At 40.5% G+C, this 26,321-nt stretch overlaps 1 protein-coding gene across 1 annotated transcript in view; it reads right to left on the bottom strand.

The window, feature by feature from the left end:
- LOC128689156 (uncharacterized) overlaps positions 1 to 25,685 on the bottom strand; it is a 214,123-nt gene extending 188,438 nt beyond the window's left edge. Inside the window, exons 1-2 of the mRNA XM_070087441.1 lie at positions 25,432 to 25,685; positions 6,147 to 6,931 (exon numbers count right to left, since the gene is read on the bottom strand). Of these exons, the coding sequence (XP_069943542.1) occupies positions 6,147 to 6,931; positions 25,432 to 25,486 (840 nt within the window). The 5' untranslated portion in view covers positions 25,487 to 25,685. The remainder of the gene's footprint in view (positions 1 to 6,146; positions 6,932 to 25,431) is intronic.
- Between the last annotated feature and the right edge of the window lie 636 nt (positions 25,686 to 26,321).

Raw genomic sequence — 26,321 nt, 5'->3', positions numbered from 1 at the left:
TTTTTCATAAGCCCTAATTTGATGTGGAGTGGTGGCAGCAGAATTTTTGGGGGGTCAACTAGTGGCACAGTTTTCACGTCGAGATTTCCGGGTAAGAAGCTGGTTCTTGGTGGCCAGTCTTTTTGTTCATAGTGCTGGCTGTCTGCCCTACTATCCCAAAGACAGAAAACAGGGATACTTGGTGTATCCACCTTGAAGACATAGTAGGAGAGCAATAACTTTTAAATCACTACAAATGAGAAAATTGTCATTGCTGATATTAGTGTCTTCATATTTGCGGAAGTTTCTGACATTTGGATACTAAGGCCAACTGGCAATGATGCAGCTGTGTTGCCATTGTAGAGGAGTACAGTCTTTAAACTTTTTTTAGGAGAATCAATGAAGAGTCTCCATTCATCTGCTTTGTATGATATCCTCATGTGTTCAATAAGGCCAGAAATATTTGAACAGAAAACTCAAGATTCCTCTTTGTCAAAGAACTGAGTGAATTCTGCTTCACGATGACGGTACCTAGCGAATGTTGCTCCAGGAGCTAGAAGCCTGTGTTCCTTCAGTCTAGAGCCAAGCAACTGTGCACTTTCTTTTGGAAGGTTAAGGTCTCTCGCCAAATTACTGAGCTCAGCTTTGCTGAAGAGTTTGGGATTGTCATTTGTTGGTGGTTCATAGTCTACTTTCATTTCCTTAGAATCATTGGTATCAGACTCTGGTGAAATTTGCCATGTCTTAGGTGGCACAGGTACAGGAATATCTTCAGAGTGTGGAACAGGCCTTATTGCCGAAGGAATATTTGGGTATATTATGCAATCTTTAGTCTTCTTGTTGAATCCAGCTACTTTAGTCATAAAAAAGCAGCAGTCATCATGGTGGTTCATCTGCTTCCGCCATACCATTGGTTTTCCAACTGACCACATTTGGAGCTTACTGATGCAACTCTTGCAAGCTTTGTGTGGTGAAAATGGTTTGTCCTGGTCTCCAAGTTTGCAGCCAAAATAAGCAAAGTAGCAGCGCTTCAATGAAGGAGTAATGTTGCTCATGGAATCTGAAGGGGTGAATTACCTGCAGACATAACAAAATATGCCTGGTGAAATTATGCAGCCTCTAGACATATTAATAATCTGAAAATAAAGAAAAATATATTAGATTTAACATTTAACATTTAAGTTGGTAGACAGCAACCACCCAGGGAGGTACTACCGTCCTGCCAAATGACTGTGCAACAAAAACTTGTAACTGTTTTATGATGCTAGGATTGCTGGTGTCTTTTTTCTGTCTCATAAACACGCTGGATATCTTGCTACTTCTACTTACACTTAGGTCACACTACACAGGCATGCACATGCATATATATATATATATATATATATATATATATATATATATATACATACACACATCAAGGGTTTTTGTCCTGGCCCTAAGCGAAACAAAGCTGAAGGGGTAGGCAAGTTTCAATGGGGAGAAATAAATGGGATTAAGCCAGGAGTATCTGAGAGAGTGAGAGCAAAGGCAGGGGTAGTAATAATGTTGAAGGACCAGTTATGGAAGGAGAAGAGGGAATATAAATGTGTAAATTCAAGGATTATATGGATTAAAATAAGGGTCGGATGTCAAAAGTGGGTCATAATAAGCGTGTATGCACCTGGAGAAGAGAGGAGTGTAGGGGAAAGAGAGAGATTTTGGGAGATGTTAAGCGAATGTATAGGAACCTTTGAACCAAATGAGAGAGTAATTGTGGTAGGGGACCTAAATGTTAAAGTAGGAGAAACATTTAGAGGTGTGGTAGGTAAGTTTGGGGTGCCAGATGTAAATGATAACAGGAGCCCTTTGACTGAACTTTGTACAGAAAGGGGTTTAGTTATAGGTAATACGTATTTTAAGAAAAAGAGGATAAATAAGTATACAAAATATGACGTAGGGTGTAATGACAGCAATCTGTTGGACAATGTATTGGTAGATAAAAGACTGTTGAGTAGACTTCAGGATGTACATGTTTATAGAGGGGCCACAAATACATCAGATTGGTGGAATGATCTAAAGAGAGTAGTAAGGGAGATAAATTTGGATATGAGAGGTTTTTACAAAGTAGAAGTGATGCAAGGAGGGAAGAGTATATGGAGAGACAGAGAGGTTATGAGAGTGGTGGAGCAATCTAAAAAGAGAGCAAATGAGAGAGTGGGTGAGATGTTATCAACAAATTTTGTTGAAAATAAGAAAAAGTTTTGGAGTGAGATTAATAAGTTGAGGAAGCCTAGGGAACAAATGGATTTGACAGTTAAAAATAGGAGAGGAGAGTTATTAAATGGAGAGTTAGAGGTATCGGGAAGATGGAGGGAATATTTTGAGGAATTGTTAAATGTAGATGAAGATAGGGAGGCTGTGATTTCGTGTATAGGGCAAGGAGGAATAACATCTTGTAGGAGTGAGGAGGAGCCAGTTGTGAGTGTGGGGGAAGTTCGTGAGGCAGTGGGTAAAATGAAAGGGGGTAAGGCAGCTGGGACTGATGGGATAAAGATAGAAATGTTAAAAGCAGGTGGGTATATAGTTTTGGAGTGGTTGGTGCTATTATTCAATAAATGTATGGAAGAAGGTAAGGTACCTAGAGATTGGCAGAGAGCATGCATAGATACTTTGTATAAAGGCAAAGGGGACAAAAGAGAGTGCAAAAACTATAGGGGAATAAGTCTGTTGAGTATACTTGGCAAAGTGTATGGTACAGTTATTATTGAAAGAATTAAGAGTAAGATGGAGAGTAGGATAGCAGATGAACAAAGAGGTTTTAGGAAAGGTAGGGGGTGTGTAGACCAAGTGTTTACAGTGAAACGTATAGGTGAACAGTATTTAGATAAGGAAAAGAGCTTTTTGTGGCATTTATGGATTTGGAAAAGGCATATGACAGGGTGAATATGGGGCCAATGTGGCAGGTGTATGGAATAGGAGGTAAGTTACTGAAAGCAGTGAAGAGTTTTTATGAGGATAGTGAGGCTCAGGTTAGAGTATGTAGGAGAGAGGGAGATTATTTCCCAGTAAAAGTAGGCCATAGACAAGGATGTGGGATGTCACCATGGTTGTTCAATATAGTTATAGATAGGGTGGTAAGAGAAGTGATTGCACAGGTGTTGGCAAGAGGTGTGGGGTTAAAAGATAAAGAATCTAACACAAAGTGGGAGTTGTCACAGTTGCTCTTTGCTGATGACACTGTGCTTTTGGGAGATTCAGAAGAGAAGTTGCAGAGGTTGGTTGATGAGTTTGGTAGGGTATGTAAAAGAAGAAAATTAAAAGTGAATATAGGAAAGACTAAGGTGATGAGGATAACAAAAAAAAATGGGTGATGAAACACTGGATATCAGACTGGAGGGAGAGAGTATGGAGGAGGTGAATGTATTCAGATATTTGGGAGTGGACGTGTCAGGAAATGGGTCTATGGAAGTTGAGGTGAATCATAGAATTGATGAGAGGAAAAGGGTGAGTGGTGCACTTAGGAGTCTGTGGAGACAAAGAACTTTGCCCGTGGAAGCAAAGAAGAAAATTTATGAGAGTATAGTTATACCAATACTCTAATATGTGTGTGAAACATGGGTGGTGAATGTTGCAACAAGGAGAAGGCTGGAGGAAGTAAAGATGTCATGTCTGAGGGCAATGTGTGGTGTGAATATAATGCAGAGAATTCGTAGTTTGAAAATTAGGAAGAGGTGCAGGATTACCAAAACTATTATCCAGAGGGTTGAGGAAGGGTTGTTGAGGTGGTTCGGACATATAGAGAGGAGGGAACAAAATAGATTGACTTCGAGGGAGTATAAATCTGTAGTGGAGGGAAGGTGGGGTAGGGGTCAACCTAGGAAAAGTTGGAGGGAAGGGGTAAAGAAGGTTGTGTGTGCGAGGGGCTTGGACTTCCAGCAAGCAAACCTGAGCGTATTTGATAGGAGTGAATGGAAACAAATTGTTTTTAAGACTTGACGTGCTGTTGGAGTGTGAGTAGGGTAACATTTATGAAGGAATTCAGGAAAACCGGCAGGCCGGACTTGAGTCCTGGAGATGGGAAGTACAGTGTCCACACTCTGGAGGGGTGTTAATGTTGCAGTTTTATAACTGTAGTGTAAGCACAGTAAGACAGTGATGGAATGAATAATGAAAGTTTTTCTTACTAGGGCCACCCTGCCTTGGTGGGAAGCGGCCGATGTGCTAATAAAAAATAATAATATATATGTGTGTGTGTGTGTGTGTGTGTGTGTGTGTGTGTGTGTGTGTGTGTGTGTGTGTGTACTCACCTATATGTGGTTGCAGGGGTCGAGACACAGCTCCTGGTCCCGCCTCTTCACTGGTCGCTACTAAGTCCTCTCTCTCCCTGCTCATGAGCTTTATCATACCTCGTCTTAAAACTGTGTTTGTGTTTGTGTGTGTCGTGCCGAATAGATAAAACTGGTCAATTAGCAAGAACTCATTTAATATTAAGTCCTTTCTAAAATTTTCTTTTATATGTTTAAAGATAATTTTTTCAATTATGTTAATGTAAAAATTATTAATTTTGTACCAAAAGAGCTTTAGAAAACTTACCTAACTTTGTTATAACAAGCGCAATATAATTTAGCCTAATCCAAATAAGTATATTTTACATAAGGTTACAATAATTTAATAATAAACAAATACAATGAAATATATATATTTTTTTTCGTTAGGTTCAAAATGTTTTTTGGGGAAATTATTGCATACACAACTTTTTGCTTGTCTTATTCGGCAAAAAGAGCATTGCTATTTAAGCGAAAATCGCAAGATTTACCTGTTCGGAATGACTTTTATATAAATATAAATAAATAAATAAATAAATATATATATATATATATATATATAATATAAATATATATATATATATATATATATATATATATATATATATATATATATATATATATATATATATATATATATATAAGAAGAACTTTCATCTTTCACTCCATCACTGTGTTGCCAGAGGTGCGGTTACACTACAGTTATAAGATTGCAACATTAACACACCTTCAGAGTGCAGACACTGTACCTCCCATCTCCAGGACTCAAGTTCGGTCTGCCGGTTTCCCAAACTCTCTTCATGTTACCTTGCTCACACTCCAACAGCATATGAAGTCCTAAAAACCATTTGTCTCCATTTGCTCCTATCTAACACACTCACGCACGCCTGCTGGATATCAAAGCCCCTCGCACACAAAACCTCCTTTACCCCCTCCTTCCAACCTTTCCTAGGCCGACCCCTACCCAGCCTTCCCTCCACTACAGATTTATACACTCTCGAAGTCATTCTATTTTGTTCCACCCTTTCTAAATGTCCAAACCACCTCATCCCTCTGGATAATAGTTTTGGTAATCCCGCACCTCCTCCTAATTTCCAAACTATGAATTCTCTGCATTATATTCACACCACACATTGCCCTTAGACATGACATCTCCACTGCTTCCAGCCTTCTCCTTGTTGTAACATTCACCACCCATGTTTCACACCCATATAAGAGCCTTGGTATAACTATACTCTCATACATTCCCCTGTTTGCTTCCCTGGACAAAGTTCTTTATCTCCACAGACTCCTAAGTGCACCACTCACCTTTTCCCCCTCAATTCTATGATTCACCTCATCTTTCACAGACCCATCTGCTGACACGTCCACTCCTAAATATCTGAATACATTCACCTCCTCCATACTCCCTCTCCCTTTAATCTGATATCAGATCTTTCGTTACCTATTTTTTTTTATCCTCATCACCTTACTCTTTCCTGTATTCACTTCACGGCAATTGTAGATTTTATTACGTGCACTTCTGTATGATAAAAAGCCAACTTTTGTATTGGAATGGTAGTGAAACCAAGCACATTGAAAAAGACATTTGTGTACAATTCACGATATTAATTAAAGGAAACGTCTCGCCACGAGTAACTTCATCAGTCTTAACACTGAAGCTTCTCGTGGCGAAGCTTCTTCTAATGTCCTTAATTTTACACAAAGTGTCCTTTTCCACACTTTGTCGGCATTACCATACCATTTACAACTTGAGACTAAACATTTTATTAAGAAATATGCAACTACCGATTTCACTGTGGTGGAAAGCAATGTTATATTAGAGCAAGGTGTGAAATCATCAAAACATGCGCAGAGACTGACCTGCCAGCGGGACGTGAGAGGCTCCAGGTTGTCCAGAAAAGTGTAGTCAGCGTGAGTTGTGTAGGTGATGGACTCGTCACAGCGAAAGGAGAGTGCGGCGGGAATATAGTTCTCCAGAACCCAGTAGTCGCCCCGCTGGAAGTAGAATGGTCGCTGTGGTCTGGTCGAGCACTCTCTTAAATCTGGATATATCTTGCGCTCCAGGGAGTCCAGCGGAGGGTCAGGCGGCTCTATAGCAAGAGGTTCCAGTAGTTGTTCCGTTACTCCTGCACTCTCTTGTACCTCCCGCGGAGGTTCCTCCTGCTCTCCTGCACTAGCGTCCACACCACCGTGAAGGCTCTGCTCTACACCTTTATTCAGTGGCATCTGTTCTACCCCTGCCTGAACCACTTGCTCTAGGGCTCCTGGAAGTAGCTGCTTTACCCCTGCTTGCAGACTCTGCTCTGGTAGCTGCCCCAGTGTTCGCCGTCCACCAAGAGATATGTCACGCATTTCACTGTCACCCAAATCACTGGCCAGGGCAGCTGGTAGCGGAACCTCCAGGGGTACAGCATCCTGGCTCACGCCATTACCACCGACCATTTCGGCAGTGTCTATGCCTTCAAAATCAACATGGTGTACATCTAGAGGGCTAGGGGTACGGAGTGAGTGTGTGGCAAGGGCAGTGTGTCTAGTTGGACTAGTCGAGAACCAGGAGACACACAGATACAGCACCAGCAGAGCGTTCAGCAGTAGTGACCCTCGAACTATCAACATCCGCGTTGACGCCATTCTCCACAGTAACTCTGTAGGTAAACTTTAACATTAATTCCGAAAATGTGCAAACTTAAAAATCATACGTCTGGTTTAAAAGGTAAAATGCATTTAATTCAAAAAAATTGCATCACCATCAAAATAAGCTTCCCGGAGCCAAAATATACTACTAATTGATATGAGGCATCACTGAGACACTCGCCTGCATTTTAAGTAAATTTTTATCCCTACTAAATGTTTTACCTCATCCGGCTCTCAGTGCGGGATAACTTGTGTGTATCTTAGATGATGTGAATGTTGCCTATACTTTAAGGTACCTTTGAAGGACTTCCAGAGCTTTCCTACTCCCGCAGTCCGACCCTGGGCTATGCTTGTCTGATCAACCAGGCTGGTGCTGGCTCAAACATATTTTCTGATGTTTCTACTGTTATGACTCCGAACAGATATGGCAGTATTTCTAAGGACAGCTACACTCATAACAGTGAACTCTGTTAAGCACCAGACTGGTTCACATCATTGTCTCCGTGTTTGCTCAAAATAATAAACTAAACTACTATCTAAATGTTGAATCACACCTATCAAACAAAGAGGTTATGTCAGCCTGCCACACAAATCACAAGAAGGTTATGTCAGATTGCTACAGACATCACAGGATGGCTGTATCAGCCTGCCACACACATCACAGGATGGTTATGTCAGCCTGCCACACCCATCACAGGATGGTTATGTCAGCCTGTCACACCCATCACAAGAGGGCTATGTCAGCCTGCTACACATATCAGGATGGTTATGTCAGCCTACCACAAACATCACAAGATGGTTATGTCAGCCTTCCACACACATCACTGGATGGTTATGTCAGCCTATCACAAACATCACAAGATGGTTGTCAGCCTTCCACACACATCACTGGATGGTTATGTCAGCCTGCCACACTAATCGCAAGATGGTTATGTCAGCCTGCCACACCCATTATACTGATCATCACAGAGTATGGAGGTTAAACCCTCAGTTATGTATGCCAGGCAAGCAGCGCTGGCAGACTTGGTGTGGATGGTGAGGACATGATCAGTATTCCAAAAGGGATTCTTTCATACAAGTTCTAACTAGTCTCTTATAACAACTCTGAAGTTTCTTCAAATATATTCTTTAAGGGGCCTTCATGTAGCTGAACCCCTTAATGCCGGTGAGCTCTTGATCCAAGGCATTGGATCTTCCTTGGATCGAACCTGATTGCTTCCTATTCTGCAGGCTTTGTATGGCCTCTTAATGTGTTAAGCGCTTCCCCCTCATTAAACCAGTTATATTAATAATGCGGTTGAAGCGTTTTCGATTCAAGGAATTGCACCTGTTCTCTCCTTTCGTGGATAAACCCTGATTACCTTTCCTAATTACTCTATGAGATTAGCAATTCTTCATATTACCACTAATAATAATAATAACAATTAAAATTGTAATTCGGTTGCGGTGATGTGAGACAGGTCTCCATGTACTGTATAACCCCGGATTTGAAATAAGCCAGAAGTTATCACAAAGTCACTAATATCCCAGTTCACACACACACACACACACACACACACACACACACACACACACACACACACACACACACACACACACACACACACACACACACACACACACATATATATATATGGGAAATTAGGACACACACTGCCCAAAACTAGTTCAAACGTTTCAGTACAAGTTTGAAGCCGCTCATAATTTTTCTAAATTCTTCCATTATAAAAAGGGAAATCAGGACGTGCACAAGCAAAAAAATCCATCCAAATAAGTATACAAGTAGGTACGCCAATTTTATTTAGGCTTTGGGTGCAGATATTTTTTTTAGTGGTCTTAAGGGCACACACATACATGTATGTGTACATATCAGTACATTATGTAGATTCAAGCTAGGATAGTCCAATAAAGACGAACCCTGACTTGGTTCTGATCAAAGGAGTTATTCTCCAGTTATTTCATGCTAACCTATTTGTTTAATAATATTGGCACAATGAAAATTGCACAGCCTAAAATCAAGACAAAGCCAAGCTTCAGGAAAACAATAAAAGTTTGAACTCGACCAGAAAATGCATTCTCCAGTTATTACACAGAATCCAACAAAATTTGCACTTAACACTAAATATTTTTTTTATCCATTTCAAACAATGAATCAGCCATTACAGACTAAAAATAAAAAAATCTGACAGGCATCAATGGGAAGCGCTAAACCCGTAGGCGTAATATAGCACCTAAAGCATGGGAGGCATTCAAATTCGATCCAAGGGAGGATAAGACCGGTTCCCTGGATCAAAAGCTTTTCATCAGCATCATGTCAACCCCCCACCCCCCTCCCCATAGAGAGGCATCCTCCATTTACGTAAATGCAAAATATTAATATACCGTTTTGAGAAAGTTGCAGAATGGCACCTACACACTGGTTAACTATACCAACCTTCTAAGTAGGTTACATAAATGTTGAAATTTTGAAGATAATCATACGAGGCTTTCTGAAATTATTGCATGGAAACTAACTTCGGGAATGGTCTACATAAAACTAAGAAGGAGCACTTGTAACTGTCAACTGTTTCACCAACATTCCGCTACTTAAAGTTGACTATGGTTGAAAATTTGAAGCCGATCGGATAAGTCACTTTGAAGTTATTAATGAAAGTTCTGCAGGAAATTAATAGACAAGAACCTAACAATATGACCAGCTTGGCATAAACTCTTACAAAAATATAATTAATGGCTCATTAAACTCTTGGAAATTAAAAATTTCATAACATCGCGAGCATTGAACATTTCTCAAATTTCCTTTAACATTTCTATTTAAAATTCTCTACAGTTCTAAAAGTTTTTTTTTTTTTTGAGAAAGTCCAATCAGATATATTTTATTCTATAAAATTATCAAACTGGCAGCAATTCAGCCTAAATTCAGAACAAAAATAGTTGCAATTAACATAGACCAGCACTTATGTTCGAAGCTGATCAAAAGTGCCATTCTCCAGTTATTACTTAAAAACCTATTTATTGAATAAAATTAGCAAAATTAAATTCTACACAACTCAAAGAAAAAGCCAAGCGTTCTTTTAATAAGCTCAGCAACACAAAATATGAAGCCTATCAGAAAAGGCATTCACCAGTGATTGATCAGATTCCAAAAATTCCAAATTCTTTAACAATGTCAGAAAAATTTAAAATTTTCACCTACACATTTTCAACTTATTAGGCGTTATATATATTATTGCCTATATCATCGTTAATACATTGAGGCCGACCAGAAGATGCTTTCTTTAGTTACTGAGTAGAAGTCAATATCACTATTGAACAAAACTGGCAGACTGAGACTTGCGCCTTCCAGTAACATGAATATTTTCAGTGACTCCAAAGTTCAATTATTTTAATATATTAACAACAAATCTGACTACATACTAACTCAACTTAGTAAGTGTTATCGTGCCCATAAGAAATTCCTAATATTCAATGTTAAAGCCGAGCTCAGGTAAATAACAGTTCTTTGTTTGTAAAAATTGATGTTTATAAAATAGAAAGTCTTTCGAGTAAGATAGACGTAGGCTCAAATATATTTAACATGATTTAATGGGAATAAAAATTTCATGTTATATTACACAAAGTTGGCATATGTGCACCTATATTTACCTGGAGTTTACCTGGAGAGAGTTTCGGGGGTCAACGCCCCCGCGGCCCGGTCTGTGACCAGGCCTCCTGGTGGATCAGCGCCTGATCAACCAGGCTGTTGCTGCTGGCTGCACGCAAACCAACGTACGAGCCACAGCCCGGCTGATCAGGAACTGACTTTAGGTGCTTGTCCAGTGCCAGCTTGAAGACTGCCAGGGGTCTGTTGGTAATCCCCCTTATGTGTGCTGGGAGGCAGTTGAACAGTCTCGGGCCCCTGACACTTATTGTATGGTCTCTTAACGTGCTAGTGACACCCCTGCTTTTCATTGGGGGGATGGTGCATCGTCTGCCAAGTCTTTTGCTTTCGTAGTGAGTGATTTTCGTGTGCAAGTTCGGTACTAGTCCCTCTTGGATTTTCCAGGTGTATATAATCATGTATCTCTCCCTCCTGCGTTCCAGGGAATACAGGTTTAGAAACCTCAAGCGCTCCCAGTAATTGAGGTGTTTTATCTCCGTTATGCGCGCCGTGAAAGTTCTCTGTACATTTTCTAGGTCGGCAATTTCACCTGCCTTGAAAGGTGCTGTTAGAGTGCAGCAATATTCCAGCCTAGATAGAACAAGTGACCTGAAGAGTGTCATCATGGGCTTGGCCTCCCTAGTTTTGAAGGTTCTCATTATCCATCCTGTCATTTTTCTAGCAGATGCGATTGATACAATGTTATGGTCCTTGAAGGTGAGATCCTCCGACATAATCACTCCCAGGTCTTTGACGTTGGAGTTTCGCTCTATTTTGTGGCCAGAATTTGTTTTGTACTCTGATGAAGATTTAATTTCCTCATGTTTACCATATCTGAGTAACTGAAATTTCTCATCGTTGAACTTCATATTGTTTTCTGCAGCCCACTGAAAGATTTGGTTGATGTCCGCCTGGAGCCTTGCAGTGTCTGCAATGGAAGACACTGTCATGCAGATTCGGGTGTCATCCGCAAAGGAAGACACGGTGCTGTGGCTGACATCCTTGTCTATGTCGGATATGAGGATGAGGAACAAGATGGGAGCTAGTACTGTGCCTTGTGGAACAGAGCTTTTCACCGTAGCTGCCTCGGACTTTACTCTGTTGACGACTACTCTCTGTGTTCTGTTAGTGAGGAAATTATAGATCCATCGACCGACTTTTCCTGTTATTCCTTTAGCGCGCATTTTGTGCGCTATTACGCCATGGTCACACTTGTCGAAGGCTTTTGCAAAGTCTGTATATATTACATCTGCATTCTTTTTGTCTTCTAGTGCATTTAGGACCTTGTCGTAGTGATCCAGTAGTTGAGACAGACAGGAGCGACCTGTTCTAAACCCATGTTGCCCTGGGTTGTGTAACTGATGGGTTTCTAGATGGGTGGTGATCTTGCTTCTTAGGACCCTTTCAAAGATTTTTATGATATGGGATGTTAGTGCTATTGGTCTGTAGTTCTTTGCTGTTGCTTTACTGCCCCCTTTGTGGAGTGGGGCTATGTCTGTTGTTTTTAGTAACTGAGGGACGACCCCCGTGTCCATGCTCCCTCTCCATAGGATGGAAAAGGCTCGTGATAGGGGCTTCTTGCAGTTCTTGATGAACACAGAGTTCCATGAGTCTGGCCCTGGGGCAGAGTGCATGGGCATGTCATTTATCGCCTGTTCGAAGTCATTTGGCGTCAGGATAACATCGGATAGGCTTGTGTTAATCAAATTTTGTGGCTCTCTCATAAAAAATTCATTTTGATCTTCGACTCTCAGTCTGGTTAGCGGCTTGCTAAAAACTGAGTCATATTGGGACTTGAGTAGCTCACTTGAATTTCGCTCTCCATCACAGTCAGATTAAGTAGCACTTTTTATGAACATTTGAGGACAAACAGCACGGGCATTTGAAAGTTATCAAGAGCCATTCTAAGCATCTTGGAATGGATTCTACAACTTTGGCCATAGGGCATCTGTACATGCTAATAAGCATATACATGTTTGAGGATAGCTCCTGACACTAAGGGTGTGGCACCAGCCAGTTACACTACTCGTACAGAAACAAAATACAGTGGGGACTTCGCAGCGTCTGTGACACGTTAAGGTGCGCCTGTGGTTACTTCTAAAACTATTAGTTTTCATCTTAATGAAAATGCAAAATTTACACTGCTGCTAAACATCAAATGCGTATATACGTTTTATTTAAAATTATTCTTACAAAAGAGAATTCCCCAAGGAAAGTGTTTTTGTTGCTTCCGGTGGATGAGACCATTAGTGGAAGTAGGTCAGGACCATGAGTTGGGCCAGCGGTTAGTAGGAGGGTTATGTAGAAGATATCTTCCGTACTAAGATTCTGTGGTGTTTGTCAGACAAGTATCATCACTAGTACAGGTCTGTGCCTGGTCTCAGACCGAGCCGCGGGGGCGTTGACCCACGAAACCCTCTCCAGGTAAACTCCAGGTAAACATCCATGGTATACAGTACTGATAAGTTGATAAACAAGATATACGTGCAACAGCCTTTATCAAGGCTAAGGGACTAAACTACTATAAAGACTGAAGGACTATACATTTCTCCACTTCTTCCACTGTTTACGGTATATAATGTCTGTGCTGAACTGAAGTCACATGTGTCTCATTCGTCAACTTGTAGGTATTGTACTCCATTAATGTAAGTAATCAAACATATGTATACATTAAGAGGTGTGTATCTCTCAGTGTGTATACAATGAAAGTTACTTTACTTTAATTCTTAGTTTGTGTATTAAAGTATTCTTGACTGACGAACAGATTGCATGACGCCTTAATGATTCTCGTGGAGTCCACATTCTTTAAAGTCAATTAAACCATAGAGCAATGTGTAATATGACTGTGAAGGTGACGCAGACTTGTGTAAATGGCTGGTACATCAAGGTTTGAATGGTAATGAGCAACAGCTAGTAATTCAATACATAAGAACATAAGAACATAAGAACATAAGAACGAAGGAACACTGCAGAAGGCCTACTGGCCCATGCGAGGCAGGTCCAAGTCCCTACCGGCCTAAGCCAATGCACCCAACCTAGTCAGGTCAGGTCACATTGACTTAAGGGAGGAACACGGCAACCGACCTGTTAGCACAAGCTATCAGGTCTAACTCACACCCACCCACATCTACTCATGTATTTATCCAACCTATTTTTAAAGCTACACAACGTTCTGGCCTCTATAACGGTACTTGGGAGTTTGTTCCACTCATCCACAACTCTATTACCAAACCAGTACTTTCCTATATCCCTCCTGAATCTGAATTTTTCCAACTTAAAACCATTGCTGCGAGTCCTGTCTAGGCTAGATATTTTCAGCACACTATTTACATCCCCTTTATTTATTCCTGTCTTCCACTTATAAACCTCAATCATATCCCCCCTAATTCTACGTCTTTCTAGAGAGTGCAGTTTCAGGGCCCTTAGTCTATCCTCATAGGGAAGGTTTCTGATACATGGGATCATCTTTGTCATCCTCCTTTGTACATTTTCCAGAGAATTTATATCCATTCTGTAATACGGTGACCAAAACTGTGCAGCATAATCTAAATGAGGCCTAACCAAGGATGTATAGAGTTGAAGAACAACCTGAGGACTCCTATTATTTATGCTTCTTGATATGAAGCCAAGGATTCTATTAGCTTTATTGCGAACACTTATGCACTGTTGTCTTGGTTTCAGATTACTGCTAACCAGAACTCCTAAATCTTTTTCGCAATCCGTAATATTAAGATCTACATTATTTAGTTTATATGTGGCATGGTTATTGTCCTGTCCAACATTTAGAACTTTGCATTTGTCTATATTAAACTGCATCTGCCACTTCTCCGACCACTGCATCAGTCTATTCAAATCTTCCTGGAGTGCTCGAATGTCCTCGTCAGAATGAATTCGACGGCCTATTTTGGTGTCATCGGCAAACTTGCCGATGTCGCTCTTTATGCCCTCATCTATGTCGTTTATGTAGATTGTGAACAGCAGGGGGCCCAACACTGACCCCTGTGGAACACCGCTCGTGACGCTTCCCCACTCTGATTTCTCCCCATTTATGCAAACTCTCTGCTGCCTATTTGTCAACCATGCCTCTATCCAGGAAAAAATTTCTCCTCCTATTCCATGTGCTTTAATTTTCCTCAATAGTCTCTGATGTGGGACCCTGTCAAAAGCCTTACTGAAGTCCATATACACAATATCATATTCATTACCATGATCTACCTCCTCAAATACCTTAGTGAAAAAAGTTAATAAATTCGTAAGGCAGGAACGCCCCTTTGTAAAACCATGCTGAGATTCGTTGATTAATTTATGCTTTTCAAGGTGGCTACGAACTGCCTCGGCAATTATTGATTCCATAAATTTTCCCACTATGGAGGTTAGGCTTATTGGTCTATAGTTCGAAGCTAAGGACCTGTCACCTGTTTTGAAAATAGGTATCACATTTGCCATTTTCCACTTATCTGGCACCATGCCAGTTTGTAGTGATATGTTGAAAAGATTAGCCAAAGGTGTGCTAAGCTCCTCTTTACATTCCTTTAGAACCCTTGCATACAGTTCATCAGGGCCTGGGGATTTGTTAGGTTTTAATTTATCTATTTGCCTAAGGACCATGTCACTTGTGACCCTAATAGTGCACAGTTTATTATCGTCCTGTTCTACATAATTTATCATTACTGGAATATCGCTGGTATCCTCCTGTGTAAAAACTGAGAGGAAGTATGTGTTAAAAATTCTACACAGTGGTCAGTGGTCAGTGGTCAGTCGTCACGTGAGGTCACAGACCCTGAGCTGCTTTGGGGATTAGCGTGGACGGTTACAAAGCATGGCTTGCTTCTGCAGTGTTTTAAAAACTGAGTTTGGAGAGTTGAAGGAGGAGGTCTTGCTTCTCCAGGAGGAGATTAGGAGGCTGAAGGTCCACCTCAATGGGCCTGGGAGAGTGTGTGAGGTGGTTGGAGATGTGGGGAATGAGGCTTCTAGCAGTGAGGTGCAGTCTGTCTCTCACTGTGAGGAGGCTGTAGGTGGGGAGGTAGCAACGGGTACCAGCAGTGAGGTGCAGCCCAGCACCTGCTACAAGTGGCGAGTTGTTCACAGTAATGGGAGGCGCATCAGAGTAAGGAAAGTTAAGAGTGAAGATCTGAAGGTAGGAAATCGCTTCTCTGTTCTCCAGGATGAATGTACTTCAGTGGCCAGTGAAGGTAAGGGTACTACTGCCCCTGCTAATGAAGGTAAGCGCATTCTTGTGGTTGGTGACTCTCAGGTAAGATATGTTGACCGTGCTTTTTGTAATAGGAATAAGAAGATGAGAGATAGAGTGTGCTTCCCTGGAGCTGGTGTTGGGGACATTGTCAACAGACTGGATAATATCATGTCAGGTAATGGGAACAAGCCCATTATCTGTCTCAGTGCTGGTGGAAATGATATTGGGAAGGGTAGGAGAGAAGAGCTGCTAGATAAGTACAGGTCAGCTATAGATTTCATTAAGTCTAAGGGAGGGATCCCAATCATATGTAGCATCTTGCCTAGAAGGGGAGTAGGAAATGAATGGTTGTCTAGAGCAATTGGTGTAAATTGCTGGCTAGACAGATACTGCAAGGAACTTGCAATCCCATTCATTGACAACTGGAACAACTTTTATGGCAAACATGATATGTATGCAAGGGATGGGGTTCATCTCTCTGGGGCAGGGGTGGTAGCACTTGCAGACTCGATTGAGAAGGCCATTGGTGAAATGCCTATGATTTTAAACTGATGGAAGATAGAGGTATGGGTGTGTGTGGGAAACAAGCAGGTTGCAACACTAGGGTTGGAAACAGTAAATGTATAAAAGGCATTCAGCATGAAGTTATAAATAAAGACAATAGAACAGGTCAGAAAACAAAGGGGGACAGCAGAGGGCAGCAAGGGACTAGCTCCCTTAAGGTTTACTATACTAATAGCAGGAGTGTTAGAAATAAGATAGATGAGCTAAGATTAATTGCAAGTGCAGGAAACATAGATATTATTGCTATAACAGAGACCTGGCTCAATCTGAAAGATAGAGAGATGCCATCTGAATGTCACATACAAGGCTATAAATTATTCCACACTGACAGGGTCAACAGGAAAGGTGGTGGAGTAGCGATGTATGTCAGAGACAATTTAAATTGTTGTGTTAGACAAGATATTAAATTAGAAGCGTCAGCCACTGAATCTGTTTGGTTACAGCTTCTCGAGGGCCGAGAAAAACTAATTTTGGGTGTGATTTACAGGGCCCCAAATCTTGATAGGGAGTGCAGTAAACTTCTATGGGACGAAATTCGTAAGGCATCTACATACGAAAATGTTGTGCTAATGGGAGACTTCAACTATAGACAGATTGACTGGAGCAATTTGACAGGAAATTTAGAGTCGGGTGACTTTCTTGATACGATCCAGGATTGTTTTTTAAAACAGTTTGTGACAGAGCCAACTAGGGGAAATAACCTCCTTGACTTGGTTCTTGCCAGTAGGGAAACACTAATTAATAATCTTGAGGTTAATGATGAGCTTGGGGAGAGTGATCACAAATCACTCAGTTTTAACATATCATGGAATTCCCCTAATAATGGCAATCAAGTCTCCGTCCCTGACTTTCGCTTGGCTGATTTCATAGGACTGAAAAATTACTTAGGTGGGCTGAACTGGAATGACCTGACTAGGGGTCAGGTAGGTGGTGATGGTTGCCGATATGATGCTTTCCAGGGCATAGTTCTAGCTGCTCAGTCAAATTATGTTCCAAATAGGGAAATCAGATCAAACAAAAATGATCCTAAATGGATGAACAATAGATTAAAATATCTGATTGGTCAAAAGAGAGGCATATATAGGCAAATCAAAAGAGGAGAGGGGCAATTAAGAAATCGATATATTCAGTTAAAGAGAGAAATAAAAAAGGGAATTAGAAAAGCAAAAAGAGATTATGAGGTTAAAGTTGCAAGAGAATCGAAGACTAACCCAAAAGGATTCTTTCAGGTATACAGAAGTAAGATCAGGGACAAGATAGGCCCACTCAAAAGTTCCTCGGGTCAGCTCACTGACAGTGATAAGGAAATGTGTAGAATTTTTAACACATACTTCCTCTCAGTTTTTACACAGGAGGATACCAGTGATATTCCAGTAATGATAAATTATGTAGAACAGGACGATAATAAACTGTGCACTATTAGGGTCACAAGTGACATGGTCCTTAGGCAAATAGATAAATTAAAACCTAACAAATCCCCAGGCCCTGATGAACTGTATGCAAGGGTTCTAAAGGAATGTAAAGAGGAGCTTAGCACACCTTTGGCTAATCTTTTCAACATATCACTACAAACTGGCATGGTGCCAGATAAGTGGAAAATGGCAAATGTGATACCTATTTTCAAAACAGGTGACAGGTCCTTAGCTTCGAACTATAGACCAATAAGCCTAACCTCCATAGTGGGAAAATTTATGGAATCAATAATTGCCGAGGCAGTTCGTAGCCACCTTGAAAAGCATAAATTAATCAACGAATCTCAGCATGGTTTTACAAAGGGACGTTCCTGCCTTACGAATTTATTAACTTTTTTCACTAAGGTATTTGAGGAGGTAGATCATGGTAACGAATATGATAGTGTGTATATGGACTTCAGTAAGGCTTTTGACAGGGTCCCACATCAGAGACTATTGAGGAAAATTAAAGCACATGGAATAGGAGGAGAAATTTTTTCCTGGATAGAGGCATGGTTGACAAATAGGCAGCAGAGAGTTTGCATAAATGGGGAGAAATCAGAGTGGGGAAGCGTCACGAGCGGTGTTCCACAGGGGTCAGTGTTGGGCCCCCTGCTGTTCACAATCTACATAAACGACATAGATGAGGGCATAAAGAGCGACATCGGCAAGTTTGCCGATGACACCAAAATAGGCCGTCGAATTCATTCTGACGAGGACATTCGAGCACTCCAGGAAGATTTGAATAGACTGATGCAGTGGTCGGAGAAGTGGCAGATGCAGTTTAATATAGACAAATGCAAAGTTCTAAATGTTGGACAGGACAATAACCATGCCACATATAAACTAAATAATGTAGATCTTAATATTACGGATTGCGAAAAAGATTTAGGAGTTCTGGTTAGCAGTAATCTGAAACCAAGACAACAGTGCATAAGTGTTCGCAATAAAGCTAATAGAATCCTTGGCTTCATATCAAGAAGCATAAATAATAGGAGTCCTCAGGTTGTTCTTCAACTCTATACATCCTTGGTTAGGCCTCATTTAGATTATGCTGCACAGTTTTGGTCACCGTATTACAGAATGGATATAAATTCTCTGGAAAATGTACAAAGGAGGATGACAAAGATGATCCCATGTATCAGATACCTTCCCTATGAGGATAGACTAAGGGCCCTGAAACTGCACTCTCTAGAAAGACGTAGAATTAGGGGGGATATGATTGAGGTTTATAAGTGGAAGACAGGAATAAATAAAGGGGATGTAAATAGTGTGCTGAAAATATCTAGCCTAGACAGGACTCGCAGCAATGGTTTTAAGTTGGAAAAATTCAGATTCAGGAGGGATATAGGAAAGTACTGGTTTGGTAATAGAGTTGTGGATGAGTGGAACAAACTCCCAAGTACCGTTATAGAGGCCAGAACGTTGTGTAGCTTTAAAAATAGGTTGGATAAATACATGAGTAGATGTGGGTGGGTGTGAGTTAGACCTGATAGCTTGTGCTAACAGGTCGGTTGCCGTGTTCCTCCCTTAAGTCAGTGTGACCTGACCTGACTAGGTTGGGTGCATTGGCTTAAGCCGGTAGGGACTTGGACCTGCCTCGCATGGGCCAGTGGGCCTTCTGCAGTGTTCCTTCGTTCTTATGTTCTTATGTTCTTATCACTGTCAGTGAGCTGACCCGAGGAACTTTTGAGTGGGCCTATCTTGTCCCTGATCTTACTTCTGTATACCTGAAAGAATCCTTTTGGGTTAGTCTTCGATTCTCTTGCAACTTTAACCTCATAATCTCTTTTTGCTTTTCTAATTCCCTTTTTTATTTCTCTCTTTAACTGAATATATCGATTTCTTAATTGCCCCTCTCCTCTTTTGATTTGCCTATATATGCCTCTCTTTTGACCAATCAGATATTTTAATCTATTGTTCATCCATTTAGGATCATTTTTGTTTGATCTGATTTCCCTATTTGGAACATAATTTGACTGAGCAGCTAGAACTATGCCCTGGAAAGCATCATATCGGCAACCATCACCACCTACCTGACCCCTAGTCAGGTCATTCCAGTTCAGCCCACCTAAGTAATTTTTCAGTCCTATGAAATCAGCCAAGCGAAAGTCAGGGACGGAGACTTGATTGCCATTATTAGGGGAATTCCATGATATGTTAAAACTGAGTGATTTGTGATCACTCTCCCCAAGCTCATCATTAACCTCAAGATTATTAATTAGTGTTTCCCTACTGGCAAGAACCAAGTCAAGGAGGTTATTTCCCCTAGTTGGCTCTGTCACAAACTGTTTTAAAAAACAATCCTGGATCGTATCAAGAAAGTCACCCGACTCTAAATTTCCTGTCAAATTGCTCCAGTCAATCTGTCTATAGTTGAAATCTCCCATTAGCACAACATTTTCGTATGTAGATGCCATACGAATTTCGTCCCATAGAAGTTTACTGCACTCCCTATCAAGATTTGGGGCCCTGTAAATCACACCCAAAATTAGTTTTTCTCGGCCCTCGAGAAGCTGTAACCAAACAGATTCAGTGGCTGACGCTTCTAATTTAATATCTTGTCTAACACAACAATTTAAATTGTCTCTGACATACATCGCTACTCCACCACCTTTCCTGTTGACCCTGTCAGTGTGGAATAATTTATAGCCTTGTATGTGACATTCAGAGGGCATCTCTCTATCTTTCAGATTGAGCCAGGTCTCTGTTATAGCAATAATATCTATGTTTCCTGCACTTGCAATTAATCTTAGCTCATCTATCTTATTTCTAACACTCCTGCTATTAGTATAGTAAACCTTAAGGGAGCTAGTCCCTTGCTGCCCTCTGCTGTCCCCCTTTGTTTGCTGACCTGTTCTATTGTCTTTATTTATAACTTCATGCTGAATGCCTTTTATACATTTACTGTTTCCAACCCTAGTGTTGCAACCTGCTTGTTTCCCACACACACCCATACCTCTATCTTCCATCAGTTTAAAATCATAGGCATTTCACCAATGGCCTTCTCAATCGAGTCTGCAAGTGCTACCACCCCTGCCCCAGAGAGATGAACCCCATCCCTTGCATACATATCATGTTTGCCATAAAAGTTGTTCCAGTTGTCAATGAATGGGATTGCAAGTTCCTTGCAGTATCTGTCTAGCCAGCAATTTACACCAATTGCCCTAGACAACCATTCATTTCCTACTCCCCTTCTAGGCAAGATGCTACATATGATTGGGATCCCTCCCTTAGACTTAATGAAATCTATAGCTGACCTGTACTTATCTAGCAGCTCTTCTCTCCTACCCTTCCCAATATCATTTCCACCAGCACTGAGACAGATAATGGGCTTGTTCCCATTACCTGACATGATATTATCCAGTCTGTTGACAATGTCCCCAACACCAGCTCCAGGGAAGCACACTCTATCTCTCATCTTCTTATTCCTATTACAAAAAGCACGGTCAACATATCTTACCTGAGAGTCACCAACCACAAGAATGCGCTTACCTTCATTAGCAGGGGCAGTAGTACCCTTACCTTCACTGGCCACTGAAGTACATTCATCCTGGAGAACAGAGAAGCGATTTCCTACCTTCAGATCTTCACTCTTAACTTTCCTTACTCTGATGCGCCTCCCATTACTGTGAACAACTCGCCACTTGTAGCAGGTGCTGGGCTGCACCTCACTGCTGGTAGCCGTTGCTACCTCCCCACCTACAGCCTCCTCACAGTGAGAGACAGACTGCACCTCACTGCTAGAAGCAGTGATAGAGGGGCAGTCGATGCAAGTACTGGAATGAACCAGTGATGAACTAGTACAAGTCTGTGCTAGTACTGAATGAACTAATGATGAACTAGTACTGTGCTAGTAGTGAATGAACTAATAATCAATTAGTGCTTGTCTATGCTAGTACTTGAACTAGTGCTTCATTCTGGTACCATTATATAATCGCTCTAGTATTGATCTGCGTTAATAAGCTAGTGGTAGCAGGTACTAGAACTATATAATTTTCTCTTAGTAATTTGAGTCGATACTGATGTGATCCGTTACTGGTTATGTCTTGTATTATGAATTCATCCTAGTGCTATACCACCACCTATCAGGGCCCAGGGACTGACCACCTCAAAACATTCAACATTTCTACAATCTTCAGCATTGTAATCACCTCTGTATTCGACTGATGAAGGCTGCTGTGCAGCCGAAACGTTTCGTCTATAAAGCTACACAAGTGTTGCTCTATTTTAAAGCTCAGCACATAGGAGGTATACTACTACCTCCTGGAATGAGACCCAAACCAGGTAATACCGATGTACCTACTAACTGCTCGGTGAACAGGAACGACAGCTGCAAGATGACTTGTCTATAGTCTCGACTCGCCCATGACTGAACTAAGATCATCGGTGGAGCCGAGTGAGCTACCAATGAGCTACAAACTTAATGGCATATACACTACATACTAGTGTTAAGACCCACGCGAGGTAAATCGATGCCAATCACCACCCTATTCACCACATGCGGCACATTCATTAGTTTGGCGGGGAGACTGAAAAAAAAATGGAAAATGGCACACACTGGACCAATATTAAAAAAAAAAAAAGCGGCAAGATGGATCCCTTGACCTTGAGGCCTCTCTCGCTGCAACGCGTCGTCGTGACATGACGACAAAACGTCATTCGATGAAAGTGAACAGAACACGTGGCGAGCAAAAAATATTAAATAGTAACTCAGTTTGGTTTTCGACCAGAAGATTTTATAAAAAAATATTTAAGCTACTATGAAAGAATCGCAGAAATCATTCAAGAGCGAAACCGATGGGTACAAATAATAGAAGTCCTCAGGTTGTTCTTCAACTGTATATATCCTTGGTTAGGCCTCATTTAGATTATGCTGCGCAGTTTGGGTCATCGTATTACAGAATGGATATAATGGAAATAAATGGTATAAAATACCGACACAATGGCAATATAAACACAAATGCAGTATAATGTGATCCTTTATTGACTACGTTTCGCCCACAAGTGGTGACTTGAAAAAGCCCACTGTGTGGGCGAAACGTAGTCAATAAAGGATCACATTATACTGCATTTGTGTTTATATTTCCAGAATGGATATAAATGCACTGGAAAACGTACAAAGTAGGATGACAAAGTTGATCCCATGTATCAGAAATTTCCCTTATGAGAATAGACTAAGGGCCCTGAATTTGCACTCTCTAGAAAGGTGTAGAATTAGGGGAGATATGATTGAGGTGTATAAGTGGAAAACAGGAATTACTAAAGGGGATGTAAATAGCGTGCTAAAAATATCTAGCTTAGACAGAACTCGCAGCAATGGTTTTAAATTTAAAAAAATGAAAATTAGTTTGGTAATAGAGTTGTGGATGAGTGGAACAAACTCCCAAGTACCTTTAAAAAAAAAACTAAGACGTTGTGTAGTTTTGAAAATAGGTTGGATAAATACATGAGTGAGTGTGAGTGGGTGTGAGTTGGACCTGACTAGCTTGTGCTTCTAGGTCGGATGCCGTGCTCCTCCCTTAAGTGAATGTAACTGACCTGACTAGGTCAAGGCATTGGCTTAAGCCGGTGGGAGAATTGGTTCTGCCTCGCATGGGCCAGTAGGCCTGTTGCAGTGTTCTTTCATTCTTATGTGTTTTAAACTGTTACAGTGGACGGGAGAATATTCTGTTTGAAATAAAAATGCGAACTAGAATACGAGATGAGATAAATTATATTGAAAGGGTTATGTCACCTTCAGTGTGCCACAAGAAGAAATTAGGAACTAGATGGATATGTTCTCAAATGATGCAAAATTACGATGCAAGATAATAAAAATTACTGTGCATCGCTACAGGACTGAGCAAGTGTAGAGAAATACCAAGTAACAGAAATATGAGAAAATTGTAACAAGCTCTACAAAAAACATAAATTGCATAAAAAAATACTGAAGGTATCAGACAAAGGGAGGGACCTCGGAGTAACCATCGATATAAGACTTTTGTTGTAAAATCACGTAAATGAAACGGAGAGAAACTTCTATGCTACACTGTCAAACCTCCAAAATGCTGTTAAATACTGTATATGGACGGGAAAATGCTGAACAAAATTAGCTACAATGCACTTTAGATCAAAAAGAATGTGCAGCAGTGGTATGATGTCTCCACTTTGAAAAAAAAATGTAAATGAGCTGTAAAAATTCCAAAAACTAGCTACGAAATGGCTCCTAGAACTAAAGGGGAAAAATATATATTTAATAAGAAGGGATGAATGTGAAGAAAAAACATGAAAACCACATTCATGATTATAAAAAAACATGAAAACCACATTCATGATTATAAAAAAACATGATAACCACATTCATGATTATAAAAGAATAATAATAAATTTGACAAGGAAGACTTCCTTACGCCATCAAGTGGTGGAAAAAGATCCTAACTAAGGAAGAAGAGCCGCCGAAATTACACAAAAAAGCTTGTCTTCATGGAGTGGTAGATCACTGTAATGACTTACAAGAGGACACACAAAGTGCTACAGCCACTAGAGCTTGCCCGTGGCGTCCTGCCTTCAGATAGGACACCACGGGATTAGTTTTGCTACTGTAGCTGCAAATAGGTAATAAAAATAGGTAGCCAAAGTGTGTATATATAGTGAGCTGCAAACACGCCGAAGGAAAGAGTATCAGAGCATGGAAAAAGTATAAAACTCAAGAGGATGATAGAGAACAGAGAAGTACAATAGCTAGAAATTACTATGCAGGAAAAAAAAGATGAGTAGACTCCATTCCAGACTGACAGTGCAGCAAAGACTAAATCAGAGCCAAAGCTACTACACAGCCATATAATAAGACAACTAAAGGAAAAAAGTAATAATGTTGGAGGAGAGAGAAGTACTTACAAAAGACGATAGTAAAATATGCAATGAATTAAGAAGATTTAAGAAAGTGTTTCCACTAAGGAAAAAGGGAGAGTTCCAGAAAGCAGGGATGAAAGGGCCTAACAACATAAATATGACAGAATTCATATATCAGAAAAAAGAAATGAAGCTACTTCAAGAATTAAACACATAAAAAACCACAGGTAGTAGGAAAGTGGTGGAAGCAGACTCCAGACATGACAAAATCCTGTCACGCAAGTTGTTCGAGAAAAAAAATGGATTAACCCATCACATTTAGCTTCAGAAAAGTTTTCGAAAGAGTTCCTCATGAAAGATTTATCTGGTATAAAAGGCAAAACATTCTTTGAAAATTTAACAAGTTTGGTGCCACAAGGACCATTTTTGCCCCCAGCCTTTTTTAAATTTATTTAAGTAACTTGCCAGAAGAAATAAAGAGCCATATGGACATGTATGTAGATGATGCGAAAAATCATATGAAAATAATAATAGAGCACAGTATTATACAATAGTACACAATACTATAAGTGGTGTACAATACAGTATAGAGGTTCAGAGTGCTGTACATTGGTACGCAGTGCTATACAATGAAGCATAGAGCTATAGAGTCGAGTAGTGCTGTAAGGATGTGTAGTGACATTCTGGCGCACGGCACTATATAAGTGAAGCGAAGTGCTATAAGTTTTACAGTGCCATAAAGTTAAACAGTGATGTGCAGTGGTGCCGTGATATACAGTGCTATACAGGAGGGTGTATAATACAGATGTCCACATCCGGTGATATACTCACCATGTTTCCACATGTGTTTCGGCCAGTTTCGTCGAAAGATTGGTTTCATTAACATTTTCTTAGCTCTTAGATCGACTGGATTAGAATTAACGTCCTCTGGGTACAAGTGATATTAACTGAGTAGAAGTGAAGTCGACTGAGTAGAAATGAGGCCTACTTAGTAGAGGTGAGTTCGACTAAGAAGTGAGGTTGAAGAGATGGCTCTGAGGTTGATAAAGACAAAAAAACTTTAGGATTCAAGGATGTCAACTGTTTTTATCATTACAATAACGGTATATAATGATGAGTTATTAGAAACATATGCAACACCTACATATATTTAATGGAAGACGCGGCTTTTTCAGTTCAATCTGGAGAAGATATAAGACAGTAGAAGATGAAATAATCAGTCTCTAAGCCTATATCATCTCTGTAATTAAATGAAAACGACACTGGATGAAGAAACGTCTTCCAATGATGAGCTTGGGGAAAGTGATCACAAATCACTTAGTTTCAATATATTATGGAATTACCCAGTAAACTGCAATCAAGTCTCTGTCCCAGACTTCTGCTTGGCTGATTTCATGGGACTGAAAAATTACCTGGGTGGGCCAAATTGGGATGATCTGACTATGGGTCAGGTAGGTGATCTTGGTTGCCAATATGACGTTTCTCAGAGCATAGTTCTAGCTGCTCAGTCAACTTTTGTTCCAAGTAAGGAAATTAGATCTAACAAAAATGATCCCAGATGGATTAACATTAGATTAAAACATCTTATTGGTCAAAAGAGAGGCATTTTTAGACGTATCAAAAGAGGGGATGGTCAGTTAAGAAATCAATATATTCAATTAAAGAGAGAAATAAAAAAAAAGGAATAAGAAAAGCAAAAAGGGATTATGAGGCTAAGGTCG

The sequence above is a fragment of the Cherax quadricarinatus genome, chromosome 21 (assembly GCF_038502225.1).
Source record: "Cherax quadricarinatus isolate ZL_2023a chromosome 21, ASM3850222v1, whole genome shotgun sequence".
Lineage (NCBI taxonomy): Eukaryota > Metazoa > Arthropoda > Malacostraca > Decapoda > Parastacidae > Cherax > Cherax quadricarinatus.
The sequence above is the reverse complement of the archived record's forward strand: the minus strand, read 5'-3'. Positions and strand labels throughout refer to the sequence as shown.